The sequence below is a fragment of the Triplophysa rosa genome, linkage group LG15, assembly GCF_024868665.1.
Source record: "Triplophysa rosa linkage group LG15, Trosa_1v2, whole genome shotgun sequence".
In the NCBI taxonomy this organism is placed as follows: domain Eukaryota; kingdom Metazoa; phylum Chordata; class Actinopteri; order Cypriniformes; family Nemacheilidae; genus Triplophysa; species Triplophysa rosa.
Genome location: NC_079904.1, coordinates 22,853,163 through 22,871,362, shown reverse-complemented (window position 1 = coordinate 22,871,362; position 18,200 = coordinate 22,853,163). Strand labels below are relative to the sequence as shown.

Sequence of the window (18,200 nt, the reverse complement as noted above, 5' to 3'; positions counted from 1 at the left end):
AGCAGTTGATCCCTGCTGTGCTTGGGTTTATTTACAGTTTTTCTCTTCAGACTCACCCACGTTGATCTTTATCAACTCTACGGTCCTGCTGTGATGTCGCGCTGTTGTCTTAATCTCTTTCTTTTGTATACCAGCTGCGAGAGAAATGTATGAGGTTTGGGTGAGGTTCTGTAGCTGGACGTGCGTGGATCTTATCATAGGAAAACATGGATTTCACAGATCATGTCAGATACGTATATGCGCAACAACACACAGCCTCAGAAAAATGAAGAGACAGTTCCTAATTTTGATTTAATCAGCATTTCTAAACGTATTGCGTCCATTCCAGTGTCTGTTGGTATTTCAACAAAATCAAACCTCAGGAGTGACAAAGTCATCCGCCAGCATGACAAGACACATGAAAATCCAGGTTATCACATAAAAACATATTTTGGAACTTTTCTTAAATGCATGTAGAAATATGACTGCTGTGTTGCTTAAAAGTGAATCTGAACTTGTTTTCTTTGCAGTATTTGAGGTCTGAAAAAAATACAGAGCATCTTTTCTGTTGTTTTCACCTGTTTCTCCAGTTTTCATTTTCTGAAAATAAATGCAAATAGAAACAAAAATGTGGTTGAAATATTGTTAGTCGGAATGAAACAAAAATGATCATTTTACCTCAACACATACCTATAAATAGTCAATTCAGAAAAACTGAAAATATTCATAATTTTCACAGCTGTATGTTTTAAAGTACAACAGAATTGGCTGTTTCCATATACTGTATGTAACAAATATGTGACTATATCTTTCTGTGAACAGTTGAATTCCTAAATTACAAACCTGGGTGCATTTATTCGATCGTATAAGCGAAAAACCATTTTCATGTTTGCACATGTAGGCCTAATCTGTATATGATCTGTGTACAAATGTATACTGTATTTATCTATGTATCTATACTGTAGGGATTTCTGTCTTGGCTTCTCAAGTCATTGTACATTTAGTGCTTAGGAATCGCAGGAATTTACGGATGTTATATAACATGTGAAAACTGATGTTACGACACGTTCGTCACCTGCTGTACAATGTATTGTACTTGTTGACCTCAGCGTGTGATCAAAGTCTGCAGGTGACATGAGGTTTTCGGCAGGCGGTGAAGTCTAATCTCTCTTTTGATCTGGACTTCTGCTGTACCAGAGACCACACCCCTTATTCTCCTTAACAAACTATTCCTCAGCAGCACAGGAAAGATTTTCTTTGAAGGTACTGATTTACCGTCGTGGTTTTAGATACATGGACACATACATCATTTTTAGAACGAAGTGTCTACTTGCTAGGCTATTAGTCTGAAAAAGAGATTTACGTGATGTACAGTAATCGACATATTCCAAATATACTAAAAAGTGATTTTGCTGCCACAGAAAATAGAAAGAGTACACTTAGCCATTTCTTAGATTGCCTGTTTAGCATTCAGTAATGCTTTTTTCCATTTACAATTCTCATTATTTAAGTTCCCATTTGTATACCGAAATATTCTTGGTTTCCTGATGCCTGCTTTCGATCTCGGCGTTCTTTCGGATATTAAAATCACAACCTGTTCTCACTGGAATTTGTAACTATTTTACGAGGTGGCTATTTGTATGAATTGATACAATGTGAACCGCCAAAATGCACGATTATTTGAAAAAAGCACCACTGAAGCCTCTCCCCTAACCATCACTGGTGCCAAGGGAAATTGTAATGAAACGCAAGAATAAAATCGTACAAATTAATACGAATTAGCCACCTCGTAAAATAGTAACGAATTCCCATGAGATTGTACAGTAAATTTTTTAGGACCTAGAACACATTTACATGAAACATGTTCATATTTTTATATGCTATACGAATATCCTATTTTATGTACATTTCAAGTCTCTATGAAATATGTATATGTTTTGTGGTTCTTAGTATGAATGAGTGTGGGCTCCAACGCACTTTTGAATTTAGAAGATATAAAATATGGATAACATTTTTTATGACATCATTCTGCACTTCAGATTGTGGTAGTTTCTGGGATTTCACAGATTGTCTCTGTTTTTGCTCATTGAATTGATCATTTTGAAATGGTCCATATATGTAAAAGTTACATGGCTATATGAGCAGGGATGGAGGTGCTGGGTCATTACCAGCACAGATATGTCATGTGACAGGGCTTTAATGTTGCTGTTAGGGATTATGTATCAAGCTGCATATGGCTTTAATCTAGCAGTGGTGAGACCTGTTTCTCTCTCTCTCTGCTGTTCTTTGAGTTTCCATCATGACTCTACACAGCAACTGACTTAGTGTTCACTGTCTTTTTCTTACACATTTCCCACAATATTTTACAAACAGACATTTCTTACTGGTGTCTTCTTCAGCTTTATTCGCTTATTTCCATTTTATAACCTTTTTAAAGATAAACCGGTAAAGAATTCAAAACAGCAAATGTTTCTAAAGTGCTATGGTAAACATGTCACTTGGCCTAGCTTTGTCATCTTCCACTGTGCAATGTGTTTAAGCCATCTGGTAAAAGGACCTTACACCAGTAAAGAAAATTGATGGGAAGGTTTTTGGGGAAGACAACAGTAAAAAAAAATATAGCCTTAACAATAAACAAAGGAATAAGCCATCCAGGCTGAAGTGTTTTGAGTGTCACTGTTGCTATACATTTACTGACAGGAGCCATCAGAGAGTTTATAAGTCATAGAGGATTTGAGAGTAAGTGTCAGAGGTTCCCCGGGGGGTGTTGTCAAAAACCTATACGATAAGTAAGGTTTTCTGCTTTGCTAAAAGTAAATATTTATCACAATATTGTATATAACAACTAATAATTTTACAACTGAAAGCAGAAAACTAAATTTTAGGATATACATTTGGAAAGCTTTAGAACAAACTATAAAACCAAGCAAAAGTTTTGCTTCTAAAAAATGACTTTTCAGCTACTCACGATTATTTTCATCCTAAATTATAATTTCATCTTTTTTTCTAAAATAGTTGTACTTGTCTGATCATTGTCATTTTGTTCATTTTAGTCTAATTGCTCTAGTCAAGTCTGGTGTCCCCCAGGGATCAGTACTGGGCCACTGACTAGCTTTAATATGCTAAAGTTCACATGGCCTAAATTAACACTTCTATGCAGATGCTATATTCATTAAATCGTTCTACTTATTTCTGAAGGCAGTAAATCTTTGATAACTGCATTTTAAAACAAAATTGCTTCAAAAATGGACAAGACGTGTGAGTTGAATAGTACCAAACAAGCATGTTTAATTCACAAGGACACATTTGACAGGAATATATCAAAAACATTTCAGCTGGCATAGTACATTTGAAGTCCCCTCTGTTTGCACATATATAGTGTAAGCTTACATTTCACCTAGATATTTCTAAGAAAGTGACTAAACAACCAAAATAATAAAGTCCATTTCCATGTGTTTCAAAAATTGCATATTTTCTCCCATGTTTTACCAAATGCTAAAGTTTGCAGAAATAAATAGTGTAGTGAAGAGTTAAAATTCCGCAGTTTTTCCAATAAAGGCCACTGAGAAGATTGTGCGACACCCTAAAGGAACGCCCATTACCTATGTCAAAAACAAACTCCCTTGTCTTATGGTTTACAAAAGTTGCTTGGTTTCTCCATCAAAGCTTTCATTCTTAGAACAATTATATTTGGTCATGCACAGTCGCCACGTGAGCATTCGCCACAAATCCGAGGAGGTCCCTGCACTTTAACAACAGCGTGAACGAAACCTCGTTGACCCCCTGCAGTTATAGAAATGTTTGACAGAATTTTCACCTCTTGTTTTGATTGACAGAACAACAGAACACAAAAGGCATCAGTTCATATAAAAACAACAATAGAGGGTTGTCTAGCTCCTACACTGACTAGGTTCAGTGCTAAAACACAGCAGTTTGAATTATAGGCATGGCGAAATACTGTTGACACGTTTTCTGATGTCTACTAAAACAGATCGTCTAAAAGAGTGAAAGACGGTGAAAGACCGTCACATGTAAAAATACTCTTGGGTTAAAGCATAGATCATTCGTTCTGAGAGAGGCAAAATAAAAGAATTACCAGAATATTACCAAAAAAAGAATATTGAAAAAAAATCTCATTTCCAATAACTTAAATACATAAATTATTACATCTCACACAAAATGGAAAGGCTTATTATGACGACTAAGAAAAGAAACAATAGAATGAGATAAATACTGGTCCAGGCATTTCTACTTGGTCCGAGAGCTGGACTTTAAAATTGCATGTTGTTGCATTACATCCACAGGAAAGAAGTGAGCGTCTGACGCCGTGTGTACAGACAAGCTTTTGCACGGACAAACCAATCAGACGATGCAGTAAACACACATGCAGAAGGCCTTCCTCTCCAGCCTATTGACAGTGTCTTTATGTTTGTGAGGTGTATGTGATCATGAATGAGTGTGTTTGGGCTCAGGTCTTCTCACAGCACAGTAGAAACAAGTCTATCACGGCACCCCTAACCGAGACAATAAACTGTCTCACAAAGATGACTCCATATCTCTGGTGATCATCGCCTCAGCTTCAGGCCTGATTGTGTTCTCCACAGACTCGCTGATAATCTCCAGAGACGTTGTGGCAGAAACGGAGGTCGCCGTTGGGGTTTTGGACTCGGTGGCATTCCTTTGCTCCGATGCTTCGCCGAGTTGCTTTGTGCTATCCACAGCGCCGCAGCACAGCTTCGGGGCGCACTGCGTCCTGCAGGATAGCTCGCAGAGTGAGGCGCGAGACTCCGAGTTCATGGTGACGAACTCTGGCTGAATGGTGGTGGCGTGGATGCCCTCGTTGTGGAAAAAGTCCTTGATGCGCTTGGCTACGTCCATGTAGGAGGTGGGGTCATGGCATTTGATGTGGGCAGTAGCGATAATGCGGCTGCCTGCCAGCTGCCAGATGTGCAGCTCGTGCACCGCCAGGATGCCCTCCAGGTCACGCAGGCGGACGTTGAGCTGATGCATGTCGATTTGCTTGGGCACGGTCTGCAGCAGGATGAGCGCGGACTCCTTCAGCAGTGGGTACGTGGTGTACATGAGGATGCAGACCATGATGACGCAAAGGGTGGGGTCTAGATAAAGCACCCAGCAGGGCCCTGCTACGTTTGTGTGATTGGTTCCCAGACTGCTGGTGTTCTCGGCGAGCAAGTGGTCCGTACAATGTGAACCGGCACAAGGGTTCTCACAGGGCACGCCGGGCTCGCACGGCTTCCACACGAAGGTGAAGATGAGGGAGTTGACCACCACGATCACCGAGCCGAGAGCGTCGCCCAGGACGTGCAGGAAAACGCCGCGCATGTTGAGCTGGGAGGCGGTGTCCTGGCTGAGGTCTTCGTACGGAGCGCTGCCGTTGATCTGCAAATCCGGGCTGTGGCTATGACATACCTCTGAAAAACAGACGGTAATAGGATTGGAATTAGTGGTTGACTGTAGTGTTGTCACGATACCAAACTTCGGTACCAGTCGGTACTAAATGTGACAATACTTGCATTTCCCGCTATCATTTTGAGCGCTGTTGAACAGATTATGAAAGACCTCTGATTGGCCATTGTGTTTTCAAGCTCATCTGATATGTCTTTGAATGGCTCCTTACCGAGCGCTTGCGCAACCAAACCCGGAAGTGCGTGAAATGATCATTGCATCGCACTCTCTACCGAGCGCTTACACAGATACACACGGAAGCGTTTGATTTTTACTTTGATAGACTTTCAAACGCTTCCGTGTGTATCTGTGTAAGCGCTCGGTAGAGGTACCGACTGGTACCGAAGTTTGGTATCGTGACAACACTAGTTGACCGATATGGGTTTTTAATGGCCGATGCTAATGGCGATATTAAAAATAGATTATATTAGAAAATGACTTTATCTATTAGAAAATAAATTAATAAGTAAATAAAATCAATTAAACAAATAAAATCAAAACAGACCTAAACACGTGAAAAGGTGCACACATGACATTACATTACATTAATTGTCAATAGCTAAACATAGCTTTAAAAAAAGGGGAATTTAAATGCATTTTTAACTTACGAAACAATATTTGTATCTCATCCACCTCACACCTGTGTCAAATGCTGGTTTTACATCAAAGTGCCGTTTTTATGAACAAAATGCTAATGCTATATGACGACAGAAAAAATAATCGGCAGATTATACAAATGTATCGGCCGATGCCAATAATGAAAAAAATCCCAAATAATCGTCCCGATATATCGGTCTATCACTAATTGAAATAAATGAAAAGTTTGTCAATTTAAAGCAATAAGCGATGAGAGGCAGTGCTATCTATCTATCTGAAGCATTTTCAACTGTGTCTACACTCAAAAAAATTTACTGTCACTGCTGTTAGTTTTACTAAACCCATCCTTGTTCACAGTACATAAAGAATGCAAGTAACTGAACGTAAGTTAACTGTTATTTATTTATAATAAAAAATTTGATCTGTCAGCTTTATTTAACAAATGTTTGACTGGTCAACTTAACATTGTTGAGTAGAACGCAAAATTGTTGAGTTTACTTAATATAAACAAGTTAATTCAACAAGAATGGTTGAGGGGGATGTTCAGTTCCCAGCATGCTTTGCGTAAGACTGCATTTAGGCAGTAAATTTCAAAATGTAGTGTTATTTTAAGTCTTTTCAGTAAAGAAAAAAGACTTGTTCGTGCTTAATGTTCATTTATCTTTGAGGTTTAAAAGAGTTTGTTGTATTTTTTAGTTTTGCCATTGTTTTGAAGAGTGGTACATATGCTTAGGCTGTGAGAGGTTAAAGTGCGCCCATGATGTCTATTGCATCATTCAATGAGCTTTAACTGTGCTAATGCCAGTACTGAGATGCCTCTCATCTGATTGGCTCATTGTGTTTTGACTTACATGCCGTAAGTCTGTATATAATTTATGTATGACAACAAAAAGTACCATTGAGAGGGATAATTATTGAGTTTAATTAACTTAAAATTACTGGTACAATCGGAATGGTTTGGATTTACTCAAAAAAGTTTCGTCAACATTACTCAAATTTATTTTGTTCACACAACTTAAGTGTTATTTCTTCAAATTACTTAAAAAATCTGCGTCAAGTGGTTCCGCGCAACAATATTAAGTAAATTCAACAAAGCAATTTTTTTGAGTGTATATTCACTATACGGCAAAGCCGTAAATGCCGTTATTGTCTTTGTAAAATGACTGACACTGTACGGTAACAGAACGTTTGCTATCAGCAATGGGTGTTGTGCAGTGATACAAATTATATCTTGATGAGGACGTCATAGCTGGCTTTATCATGAATAAACCCCTGACCATTCAGCAACAACAACTATCAACTATCTGTTTTATCATGTAAAATAACCCACACTAACACTAGTACACTTTACTATAGTAAGCTGCAGTAAAAATTTTAAATACTATGTTTTGGATCCCTACTTTAGTAAATATTTAAGTGTGCTACAGTATTTTTTACAATTCATCAATTCACTGTAGTCAATACAAAAAGTGAAACATTTAGAAACGTATCAAACCGCTTTAGAAGATTTAGAATATAATCATTTCATGGACCACTTCTACTTTGCATCTGAATTGTCATTTTTTGATGAACTCTTTGTTTAACAAAGTCCTGCAGTTGTGTAACTACAACACATTTAGCCCCAGACTCGTGCAACTAAATCTGCATTTACCCCCAAAAAACTCATTTTCACATTTTACCACTGAACCTAAGATTGTGTTACTTAATATAAGAAATCTACGTAATACATCTATGGTGAGTTGATCATTCACTGATGCCTGGGGGTGATGTAACCCATCTGTTCATCTCACGCCGTCCTTAACAAGCAGACACGGCTTCATCTGAAATTCCTCCAGATAAGCACAGCAGCTGTTTTGACACATATTTGTAATAATCTGCTGTTGTTCTTTAAACAAATCTAATTAGAGTGACTGCTATCAAATAAAAGCAGATACAAGCACAGAAAGTATTCGTACATTACTGGCAATGGATTGCCATCACATTGTTTTGAATCCATGGAAATAAGAAACATTTGATCTAATTATGCAAAAACTCAGATTGTACAGTACACTGTTGCTCGTGCGACACTCGGATGAATCAAACAAACAGTGTGTGGTCTGCCAGCTGACCGGAGACTAAACTGGTTCAACTGATTTTTGACCATCCCTATACAAAAATGCACCATGATACTTTCCACCTACATACATAATTACCACAGCTATTGTGACTTCTGTAATAAGATGGTTAATTATGGGATCAATTTAATATTGTAAAAAATTATCATCCCACCCTGCCGAAAACACGTTTTAACTGCAACACCATTAAATCCTACAAATAAGACCCAAGACAAACTACAATAAGGAATTTGTAGTGGTTTTAATGGTTCAGATGATGGTTATTGGTATTGGCCGATAATTCTTTCCTTCCATCGCATAACGTAGCGGCATTAGCCACGCAGATGTAAAGCCTGCATCTGACGGACAGTAAAATAAATCGTCATTTACTTTTTGTGATGACTGAATTCTTATGCAATTTAATTCAGTCCTCTGCCACGTTTAACTGTCCACAGTTAACGTAATACCACATGTGGAGTACCGTTTTCAAGTATGTTGTGATGCTAAGCTAAACGCTAATAACTAACCATGTAATACAAAATGAAGGTTAATTTTATTTCACCAATTTTCTGCATGTCAGTTATTTACTGTAATTACATTCGTCTTATGTCAAAATCCTTTCGAATTAAAAAGGCTCGCACATTAAAATGCTGCAGTGTACCATCTTAGAATAAACATAACGTTATCATCTGTTGGGTGTGAACCCTTACATAGTTAATGTTCTTGGTGTGACTGGAACGATACCTATAATAATGATAACCAACGAAAACGATAATACATTACGATTATATCAGCACGTTGTGGCATTTTAATGTTAAGATTATGAGGGTACATGAATTTTAAAAAGAAAATGACCCACATTAATAAGCTATTTACTATAAACACTGCAATATTTCATGAAAAAATAAGAACTTGCATTTTTTATTTCACTGGGAGTTTAAAAAAATTGATCGGAAAGTGATCACAACACAGTTTCTTTTTTATCTTAATATGGTTGTGGAATGGACCCCAATAATTTCTTGCATTTAAAACGGGGTTTCTTGGTGTGAACAGGCCTACCTTTAGGAAAATTAACCGTGGTTTTAATATGGTGAGTGTATTAACCATGTTTTGTATAGTTTTGCTGCAAATACCATGGTTAAACTATGGGTATTGTGTGGAGACCATAGCAAATCTTTGGTTACGACGGTATAACATATAAGCAAAAATTGTGGCTGCCATGGCTCAGTCTCGTAACGGTGAATTTCCACTGGCGCGGAGCAGAGCGAGCGTTTTCAATTCCTTTGTATGAGAGCAAAGCTTGACGCTCACGTGTCGCATTATGGGACCGACAGCAGGGCGGAAAAGGCGTTGGGAGCAGCCGAGAGCATCAAGAAGTTGACCTGCTTTCCAATTCGCCTACTTATACTAGCCCTAATAGTAGGTGCTGTTTTTGTGTTGGAATAGTAGGAACTTTTGAGTGCATGGCAAAATAGATAGTAGGAACTTTTGAGTGCATGGCAAAATAGATAGTAGGAACTTTTGAGTGCATGGCAAAATAGATTGCACAAACTAGGACATACTAACAGGAAGCGGAAGTGGCTGTTGTTGCCTAGACAACATTGTGGCCAATAACTGTCACACACATCAAAATACAGCACTTCTTTACGTTAAGGTATTTATTCATTCGTTATTTTGTATGTAATGTTTACTGTATACTTACATTTGTTAATTTAGTGACGCATCAGTTATATACTTTATTAATGCAGTGGAGCGTCACTAAACTCCGACTACTTGTGGTGAGCTGTGGGTAATATCAGCCGTCAAAGTGTGCATCATTCTGCACTTCGAATTTCTACCGGAAGTAGTAGACCATCCGGGAATCTTTGGAATATAATTTTAAAATACTACAATTTGGGACATACTAATTCTACTTTCGAATACTATTAGGAGGGATAGTATGCAGATTGGAACGCAGAGTTGGGCTCTTCTTAACTTTATGCAAATATCAAGCGACAAACGCCGGGCGACAGTCAATCGCTGTAAATTGTAGGAAAGCAAAGATTATTAAGTATGTTTCCGACTGCTTGCAAATAGTGGATTCATTTCGGAGGCGTGTTAGCGTAAAATTAATGACACGCCTCAAAAGCAAATGCGTTTCAGCGTAGCCAGCAGCACGCTCCACTGTAGTGGAAATTCACCGTAATGGCTTGTCAACACCGGGACGATAATCGCGCGCGTTTATCGTCGACGTTTAAAGCCTCATGACTAAACAAAGGGTGCCAATGTGAGTGCGCACACAGACGCGCAAAACGCCAGGTGTAAAAGCGTCATTTCTTTTGAAACGCCTCGGGCTCGTTTTTTTGGTTTGTCGCGTGGCGTTAAAAACAGGCAGACCAATGAGATTGGCGCTTTTGTTCACGTGTGTGGAGCTGCTGAAGTTACAGTAAAACACGACTTGGTGGCGCTCAAGCACACATTGACAAAGAGGACGCAAGATGAATTCTTCTTCTGTGTGACAAACAAGTGTCAGAAGCATAAAGTTGCGCAGCGCCACCTTGTGTACCGGGTTTTTTCATTAAGCGCCATCTACATCAGGAAGTGAATTTGCACGTTCACTAGGCTCAACGCCAATGAAAATCGTTTGGGTGTGAACGCTGGCGATAAACGCGTGCGATTATCGTCCCGGTGTGTACGAGCTTTAAGGGTTTCACTTGAACAACGCTCCCTTAATACCACATCATGTACTAGGCGCTACCGACATTTGTCACATGAATAGGTTGATTCGGGTTTTCGATAAGAACAAAACCCGATCTTACCGGGTGTCCTCCGCTCCGGATTAACGCCGTTTGGGCTGCAATTGTGATTCCCGACCAGATTATTGGTCTCTTCTCCCGCGGAATGACAGTCTTCCAGCTTCTCGGACCTGCGGGCTTTTCCATGTTTGTGTTTTTTGTGTTCCCCGTGGCTGTGTCCACCGTGGGAATGGCCATGTCCGCCGCCTCCGCCGTGTCCGTGAAAGAGACAGAGCCCGAGAAGGTTGACCAGCAGCCCCGCGGCGCCCACCCCGATCACCACCACGGGCTTCTCGATCTCTTGGGGCCCGGTAAAGCGCTCGATGGCCTCCAGGATGATGGTGAAACAGAGCGCGGTGAGGAAGACGGCGTTTACCAGCGCGCCCATCACCTCGGCCCGGATCCAGCCGAACGTGTTCTTGTTGGTGGACTCGGTCTTTTCGGCGAAGCGCACCGCTACCAGCGCCACGACCAGCGCGATCACGTCCGACAGCATATGAAAAGAGTCCGACAGCATCGCAAGGGACGACGTGAGCCGGCTGACCACAACCTCCACGATGAAAAAGCCGAAGGTGAGCGATAGCATACAGAGCAGGCGGGCCCGGTTCGGCGCGCAGGCCATGATTTCTCCGTGATCCGAACACAAAACAACAAAGGGTTCTCTATACACGGCACCCTTCCTTGTTAATATCCCATCACTGGACTCGTTCCGACCGCTGGGTTGATCCTCGTGTGTCGCGAGACTGGGACCGGTCCGGTTTTAATACCCCGACGATGCTGCTCGTCTGCAGACGGCTGAAACTTTGCACTCGGACCGGCGAACTTTCCACACGGAACCCGTTGCGGCGTCTGTCCCGCCCACGATTGGTTGCGAGCTAGGGACCGAGTGAAAATTACTACCCCATCTTTAAAACGAAGAACTAGACCGCTAAATTCTGCATGTCCTTTGACTCGAGCAAATGAATCTACAATCTTTATTATTTTGATAATTTAATCAAAATGCCAAAACCTTTTCATTCCAACAAGACAACGTATTGTTTTTATATTAAAAAAAAAACAGTACATTATTTAATACAATTGTCCACCTAAAAACACAATAAATAAAAGTTAAGACAGTGACCTTTGCACTGTACTGTACAAAATAAATAAAATCAGTAATATTATGTCCTAATGTACATTGCTAAAAATCCTCTTTACTGTCAGTAGTATTTTGCTCTTATTCGATGTATGTGAGGTTAGCGAATGCCCTGCATTTCTCTGGGTTTTGTTGGGTGGAGCCGATCCTCTTCACCAAGAGCCTGGACTCGCATGTTAGCCCACTGATGCCTCTTCACGTAAGAATGTTCTTGAGATTTAACAGGTTTGCTGTTCTCTTTACCATCACCTGCAAAGTGGACCCGTTTCTTTCCTGGGGACACATTCTCTTCGTTTTCTGTTGATAGACAGAATAACAACAAATATCATTCAAACTGAAATTGACAGAAAATAATAAAAACGCATTTGCTGTCTGTATTCATTACGGTATTTGTTGCACCACCCAAAAAAGGTTAGGCTATTACATTTCAGCCAAGTCATGTTTTCCTTGTTATTCTTTGCACACTGCACTTAACAGCTTTAACAAATATTGTTTGGTAGCTTCAGAGAGAGAAATAATGGTAAGCACTTGAGACATTAAAAGAGAGCAAAACAACAAACCTGCATATGACATCGAGTCACGAGATACTCGAGAATCAATGAGATTTTAAGTTATTGACGTGTTGTCTTGCCATATTTGACTTGAACACTCGTATGGGTTTGAGTTACGTTTAATAAGCCCAAAATAAGAAGCGTTTTCTCATACACACCTATTGTTTCACTTCAGAAGACATTTAAATTACTTTTATGATGTATGTGCTCCAATGATGTATGTGTTGGGTATCATAAGGACATACAGTGTCAGCATATCTTTACAGAAAACTTTGTGTTGAGCTGAAAAAAGGAATTCTGAAAGTCTAAACGTCAGAGAATTTTCAATGTTGGGTGAACTTTTTAATACAAAATAATTGTATACCTGTATCACTGGCCACGAGTACAGATGGCGCCCTCTGCTGGCGCATCAGGTTACAGGCTCTCAACAAGCTCTCGGCTCTGTTAAGACAAAATTAAAGCCAAGTAGTACTAATGAAATACTAATTTTGATACAACTTGAATTATGTTTGCATAGGAACTGCATAGAAAACAAATTCTGTCATTTATGTGTGACATGACCGGCTCAGTAAAGGAGGGTGTAAATTTACCTGGCCAGCTTTTCATTCGTTTGCTGCTCTCTGACACACAGCTCCTGTTCCCTCTCTGAAAAAAAGAGATTTTGCCAATAAGTGATAGTTACAAAAGACGTTATCGGCCTGTGTGAAAGTTCCTGTAGCTCAATCAATAAAGCATTGCGCTAACAACGGAAAGGTCAGGGGTTCGATTAGCAGCACATGCATTCTAATACAGTATCTAGAAAGGGTCTGCTAAATGAGTTAGCCTGATTTGTGAAAAGGCTCGTAATGCTAAAATAAAAACACAGTCACTCACGCTCCAGTCGCAGCTCTCTCTCTTTGAGTGCTTGCTCACGTTCACGCAGGACCTGCTCCTTCAGCCGCAGCTCCACCTCTGTCTGTCCGGGCTGCTCCGCGTCTGCAGACCTGCGCCGCTGTTTCTCCTGAAGTCTTCTCCGCTCCAGAACCACGTGAGCAGAGATCAAGCTGTTCTGCAGGATGGATTCCACCGAAGGCCTCAGGTAGTCCTGAAAACAGCAACGATTGCTTGGTCATCAAAATGTACATTCTTTGTTGGATTTTAGGACTACAACCTGTAGATCGACTGGCCATAAAGTTGAACATGTTTGGCCGTCAGACACACGTTACTACCTTTTCTCTCCTTTAGACACCAGAAACCAAAAGTGAATTTACCTTTAAGTTGAGCATTTTCGTCAGAAGTGTGTTCAGATCCTCAGAGTATCGGTACGGGATTCTGCGAAACTTTCCTTCTCTGATTTTCCCCGCCAGCTCTGTTTGGTTGTATGCTGTGAACGGGGGACTGTGAAACAGACTCCGAACTCAAAATCCCATTTTTGAGTTTTGCAAGTCATCAATACACACTATTGTATAAACATACACCAATACATATACTCACGATAAAGCACATAGTTCATAAAGTAAACATCCCAAAGACCATATATCTGATTTTTCATTGTAGGACATGCGATTAACCTGTTCCTGTGAATAAAAGAGTACAATATGAATTACGACCTTTACTTTGACAAGTTTTTGCAGAAACAATTATGAAGAAATTGTGGCACATCCATTTTTTTATTTCCTATGCATGTCAAGACATGAACATCGATATATGTTAAAGCTTCAGGAGATTTGGTTTGGAAGGTTGGGACTTATTCCAGCACCACATGAAGGGGGTTGGGTTGAAAAGAACATTATGCTATGAATGACTATAATAACATCATTCCATGTGAACATGACCCTTGAGCACATATGCTTTTACTGTGAACCAAAAACCTCCTAATCAGACGCCCTGTGGTAATATTTTATCCAGTGACTGTAAATTGTCTTTTTTTACTTTTTCTAGAGAAGACAGTGTGTGGAAAACCCGTTTAAAAACGGTTCATAATCTATCTGCGATGAACTTAATAAACTGCTCATAAGTGACAAAAGCAAGAGATGAAAGTATACTCACCGGTGACATGTAATATGGAGTCCCTACAAATGTTTTAGCAAAACTGGTGTCATGGTTGAGTATCCGAGCTAAACCAAAATCACCAAGCTTCACGTTCTGTTTGACATCCAAGAAGATGTTTGCGGGTTTCAGGTCACGATGCAGAACTGTGCTGCTACCGTTGTTTCTACCGTGACACTCTTTTAATGCCAGGGACAGCTGGGACAAAACTCGCAGAATGAATTCTTCCTCCAGGTAACGTCTACAAAAAAAGCGAAGAAGAGAAAACACAATTATGCATTTAGCAGATCAGTATGCCCTGGGATTGGAACCCATGACCGTGGCATTAATTAGTGTAAGTTATACGCGTTATATCTTGGTGTACCTCTCCTTAATGTTTCTGTTGATGAGGCTGGCGAGGTCTCCGCCCTGGCAGTATTCCATTACTATATATAATGTCGTGTTTGACCGGTCTATTATTCGGTCATAGTATCGGACAATATTTGGGTGCTTGAGCTCACGGAGCAGATTGACCTCTGACACCAGCATCTGTTTCTCCGCCTCAGCCATGGTGCCATAGTCCAACACCTTCCATACTAGAATCTAGAAAGACCACAAGGGACAATTTAACTGGCTGCAATGCACCAATGTCTTTGGTGGTTCACCCAAAAAGAAAGAAAAATCCATCATCGTTTATTCACCTTCATTTTACAATTTATTTAAGCATAACTTAGAATTAAGGTAATAATATCTTAATTATATATAGATAAGAAATTATCATAGCAGGTTGAAAATTACAATCAACCAATAAAACCTCTTATCATAAATAAAATGAACCGATATTCTGTTATCCAATGCAATGCCATAAGCACATTTTTAAGCTTATACTAAAGCAAGCATTTACCATATATATTTAATTTATTTTCCAAGTGCAAACTTTGTTGTGACAATAACCTAATATTATAAAATATCAATCAACCGTGCCACGTGCACTGCTTAGGGAAGTTTAACAAACAGAACTGTTTTGACCTTTCCATCGGATTTCCTCTTGATTTTCTGGCATTTTCCATAAGATCCGCATCCTATCGTGATTATCACCTCATAGTCTTCAGTCCTCGATGGCATCTTGCACACAATCACAACTCAATTATTCCACATGTTCACTTAATACAAACACAGTAAGATCGATCCATGCACTTCAAATACATTAATCTACTCACCGTTGAACTTTCGTGAAGTTTACGATATTGTTTATGCGTGTTTTGCTTTCAAATGCGCCGCAGTTCCTTGTTTGTATTGAGGAAAAACAGGTGAGAAACAAACCAGCGGATTTCAAACGTGCACAGGAAGTCTGGGTTCTGATTGGCTGAGCTCTGCCGCTGGCGCGGATTTCATTGGTCGACGTAACCACACAAGCATGCACGTTGCCAAGCATCGAAGAACCGCGAGAATGCCCGGGAACAGCGGGAGAGTGCATTAAAGGTACAGTTCACATTAAAGTTTTAGAACACATTTAAGTCACGTTTTAAGGCAAACTGGATTTTCTGATTTTAAAACAGCATTTAGCGTTGCTTTTTTTTATAGATTTTGCGTATTTAACACATTTTCTGAGTATATCCGTTTTAACACACATTTTTGTTAAAGGATCTGTCAAATTAAATAGAAATAGACACATTAATAAAAAAAAAAACGCAGACCCACCATTCGTTTTTGGAATGTCTTAGGTTTTAAAACTCACACGCTGCGCATTGCATGCTGGTCCACGTGGTGTCAGCAGAGAGTTATCAGTTGTGATCGGGTGTGGCTGGGTCAAAGTTTAAATGAAGCTCATATCGTGTGAAGGGACAAACACCTTTGTTCGTATACAGTCGACCTGTAAAAGTGCTTTTATTTGCAATTTAGGGAAGTTTCTAAATCTCCCTCATAAGTACAACATTTGGTAAAATACAAACCGGGCATTACGTATTTACTGACAGCATCATAGAGCTTGACTTACAACACATTAAAGGGATAGTTCACCCAAAAATGAAAATTCTGTCATGAATTACTCGCTCTCTAGGTAGTCCAAATCTGTATAGATTTCTTTGTTCGGTTGAACACAGATATTTGGACGAATGCTTGCAACCAAACAGTTCTCGGACCCCATTGACTACCATAGTAAGGAAAATTACAATGGTAGTCAAAAGTGCCCAATAACTGTTTGCTGTCCTACATTCTTCAAAATATCTTCTTTTGTGTTCACCAGAACAAAAAAAATTATAAAGTTTTTTTTCTACTATGGTAGTTTAGTACTATACACACTAATGCTAGTTTAATACCAAGTCATACATTTAATATTTGAGCAAGGTCGCATCACCAACCTCAGCTACGGCACCATTTATACAGGCGGACGTCTTATTCAACGTAAAAAAAAAGTTAGAATAGAATTGAAAGCTTTATTGGCCAAGTGTGCCTGTTATCCCAGAGATTTGTTCTGGTTTACGGCATTGATACAAGACCCATTTATACAGCCAATACTCATAAGTCTAGACAGACTAACACAAACATGTAAAAGTTTAATTTGGCTAAACAAATCAAGAAAAGGTATGTTATGGTAGGCCAACATTAGACAACTTAATAGCACACGGAGGCCCTTAGTAGTCACCTTGTACCATATGTGCTGAGGGGCTCAGGGGGTTCTGTTGCTCAGCTCTTATTATATGTGCCCTGGGACTATCGGGACCTTGTGGTTGGCTCGCAGCGTATGCATGGAGGTCCCCATGTTCTGCTTTGGCCTGTGTGGCTTTGGAGGTCCCCGTCAGTGAGACGGCCAGAAAACTGGCCTGGTTTATAACCATGCCATCCCTTCATGAATGAGCTTTGTGGAGACAAAAAGACGCATGCAAAAAAACAAAACGTTGTTGTTTAAAGTCAGAGTGGAAGAGTTTTTATCATTGTTGGACTAATACCTGTGTGGTAAGTCAAGTTTGCAGTCATTTTTTATATTTATACACCTAGACATAAAACTAATGCTTCAAAACAAACTTCAGTTCAGTATCGTTTCAGGTGACTCCCTCCTGCCAGATCTTTGCACTCTGCATGGACAGGGTTTTTAAAACTCAGTGAAGTCTTTAAGAATATTTTGTTTATTCTCATCATTTTAGTTGGAGAAAAGGTGCTTAACCTTAAGGAAATGTTATTTGTCCACCTCAGAAGGTCAGAATAAATGTTACATACTGTAACATTTCATTTAGCATTTCTTTAGAGTTTCATAACCCTGTTACCAAACCAAATAACAAGTCTAAATGGTTTTAAACCCTAATAGTACAGAATACATTAACACATGATATGAAAACATTCATTTGAATTATAATCAATCTAAAGATTCTATAAATACAATAGACCAGAACTGGCAACAGGGCAATTGAACATTTACCTTTACCTAAACATTTTTAGTCTAGTTTTTAAAAAAAAACCACACTTCTCATGAATCAAATAAAAAATGTTGTTTTCAACAGCGCTGACGAATAAAGTCAACAGCTCTTTCTGTAGAAAGCTGAAGCGAATGATGCGACGTCTACGAACACCAACAGAGATGAACAAACGCAACAGCACTAAT

The 18,200-nt window shown here is 39.6% G+C and overlaps 2 protein-coding genes across 3 annotated transcripts; both read right to left on the bottom strand.

Moving 5' to 3' along the window:
- Window positions 1-3,238: 3,238 nt before the first annotated feature.
- On the bottom strand, window positions 3,239-11,727 carry slc30a1a (solute carrier family 30 member 1a). Its single transcript, XM_057352457.1, has 2 exons — window positions 10,934-11,727; window positions 3,239-5,411 (listed from the first exon to the last, which is right to left on the bottom strand). Exons 1-2 carry the CDS (start codon window positions 11,529-11,531, stop codon window positions 4,516-4,518), a joined length of 1,494 nt encoding a protein of 497 aa, XP_057208440.1. The 5' UTR covers window positions 11,532-11,727; the 3' UTR covers window positions 3,239-4,515.
- Window positions 11,728-11,945: 218 nt separating this feature from the next.
- On the bottom strand, window positions 11,946-18,116 carry nek2 (NIMA-related kinase 2). Of its 2 annotated transcripts, none has more exons than XM_057352458.1 (10): window positions 15,823-18,116; window positions 15,632-15,727; window positions 14,988-15,205; window positions 14,624-14,864; window positions 14,069-14,151; window positions 13,846-13,972; window positions 13,469-13,679; window positions 13,186-13,240; window positions 12,960-13,036; window positions 11,946-12,341 (listed from the first exon to the last, which is right to left on the bottom strand). In XM_057352458.1, exons 2-10 carry the CDS (start codon window positions 15,725-15,727, stop codon window positions 12,145-12,147), a joined length of 1,305 nt encoding a protein of 434 aa, XP_057208441.1. In that variant the 5' UTR covers window positions 15,823-18,116; the 3' UTR covers window positions 11,946-12,144. The 2 variants fall into 2 exon arrangements, with proteins under 2 accessions (XP_057208441.1, XP_057208442.1); XM_057352459.1 differs by having other exon boundaries at window positions 14,069-14,145.
- Between the last annotated feature and the right edge of the window lie 84 nt (window positions 18,117-18,200).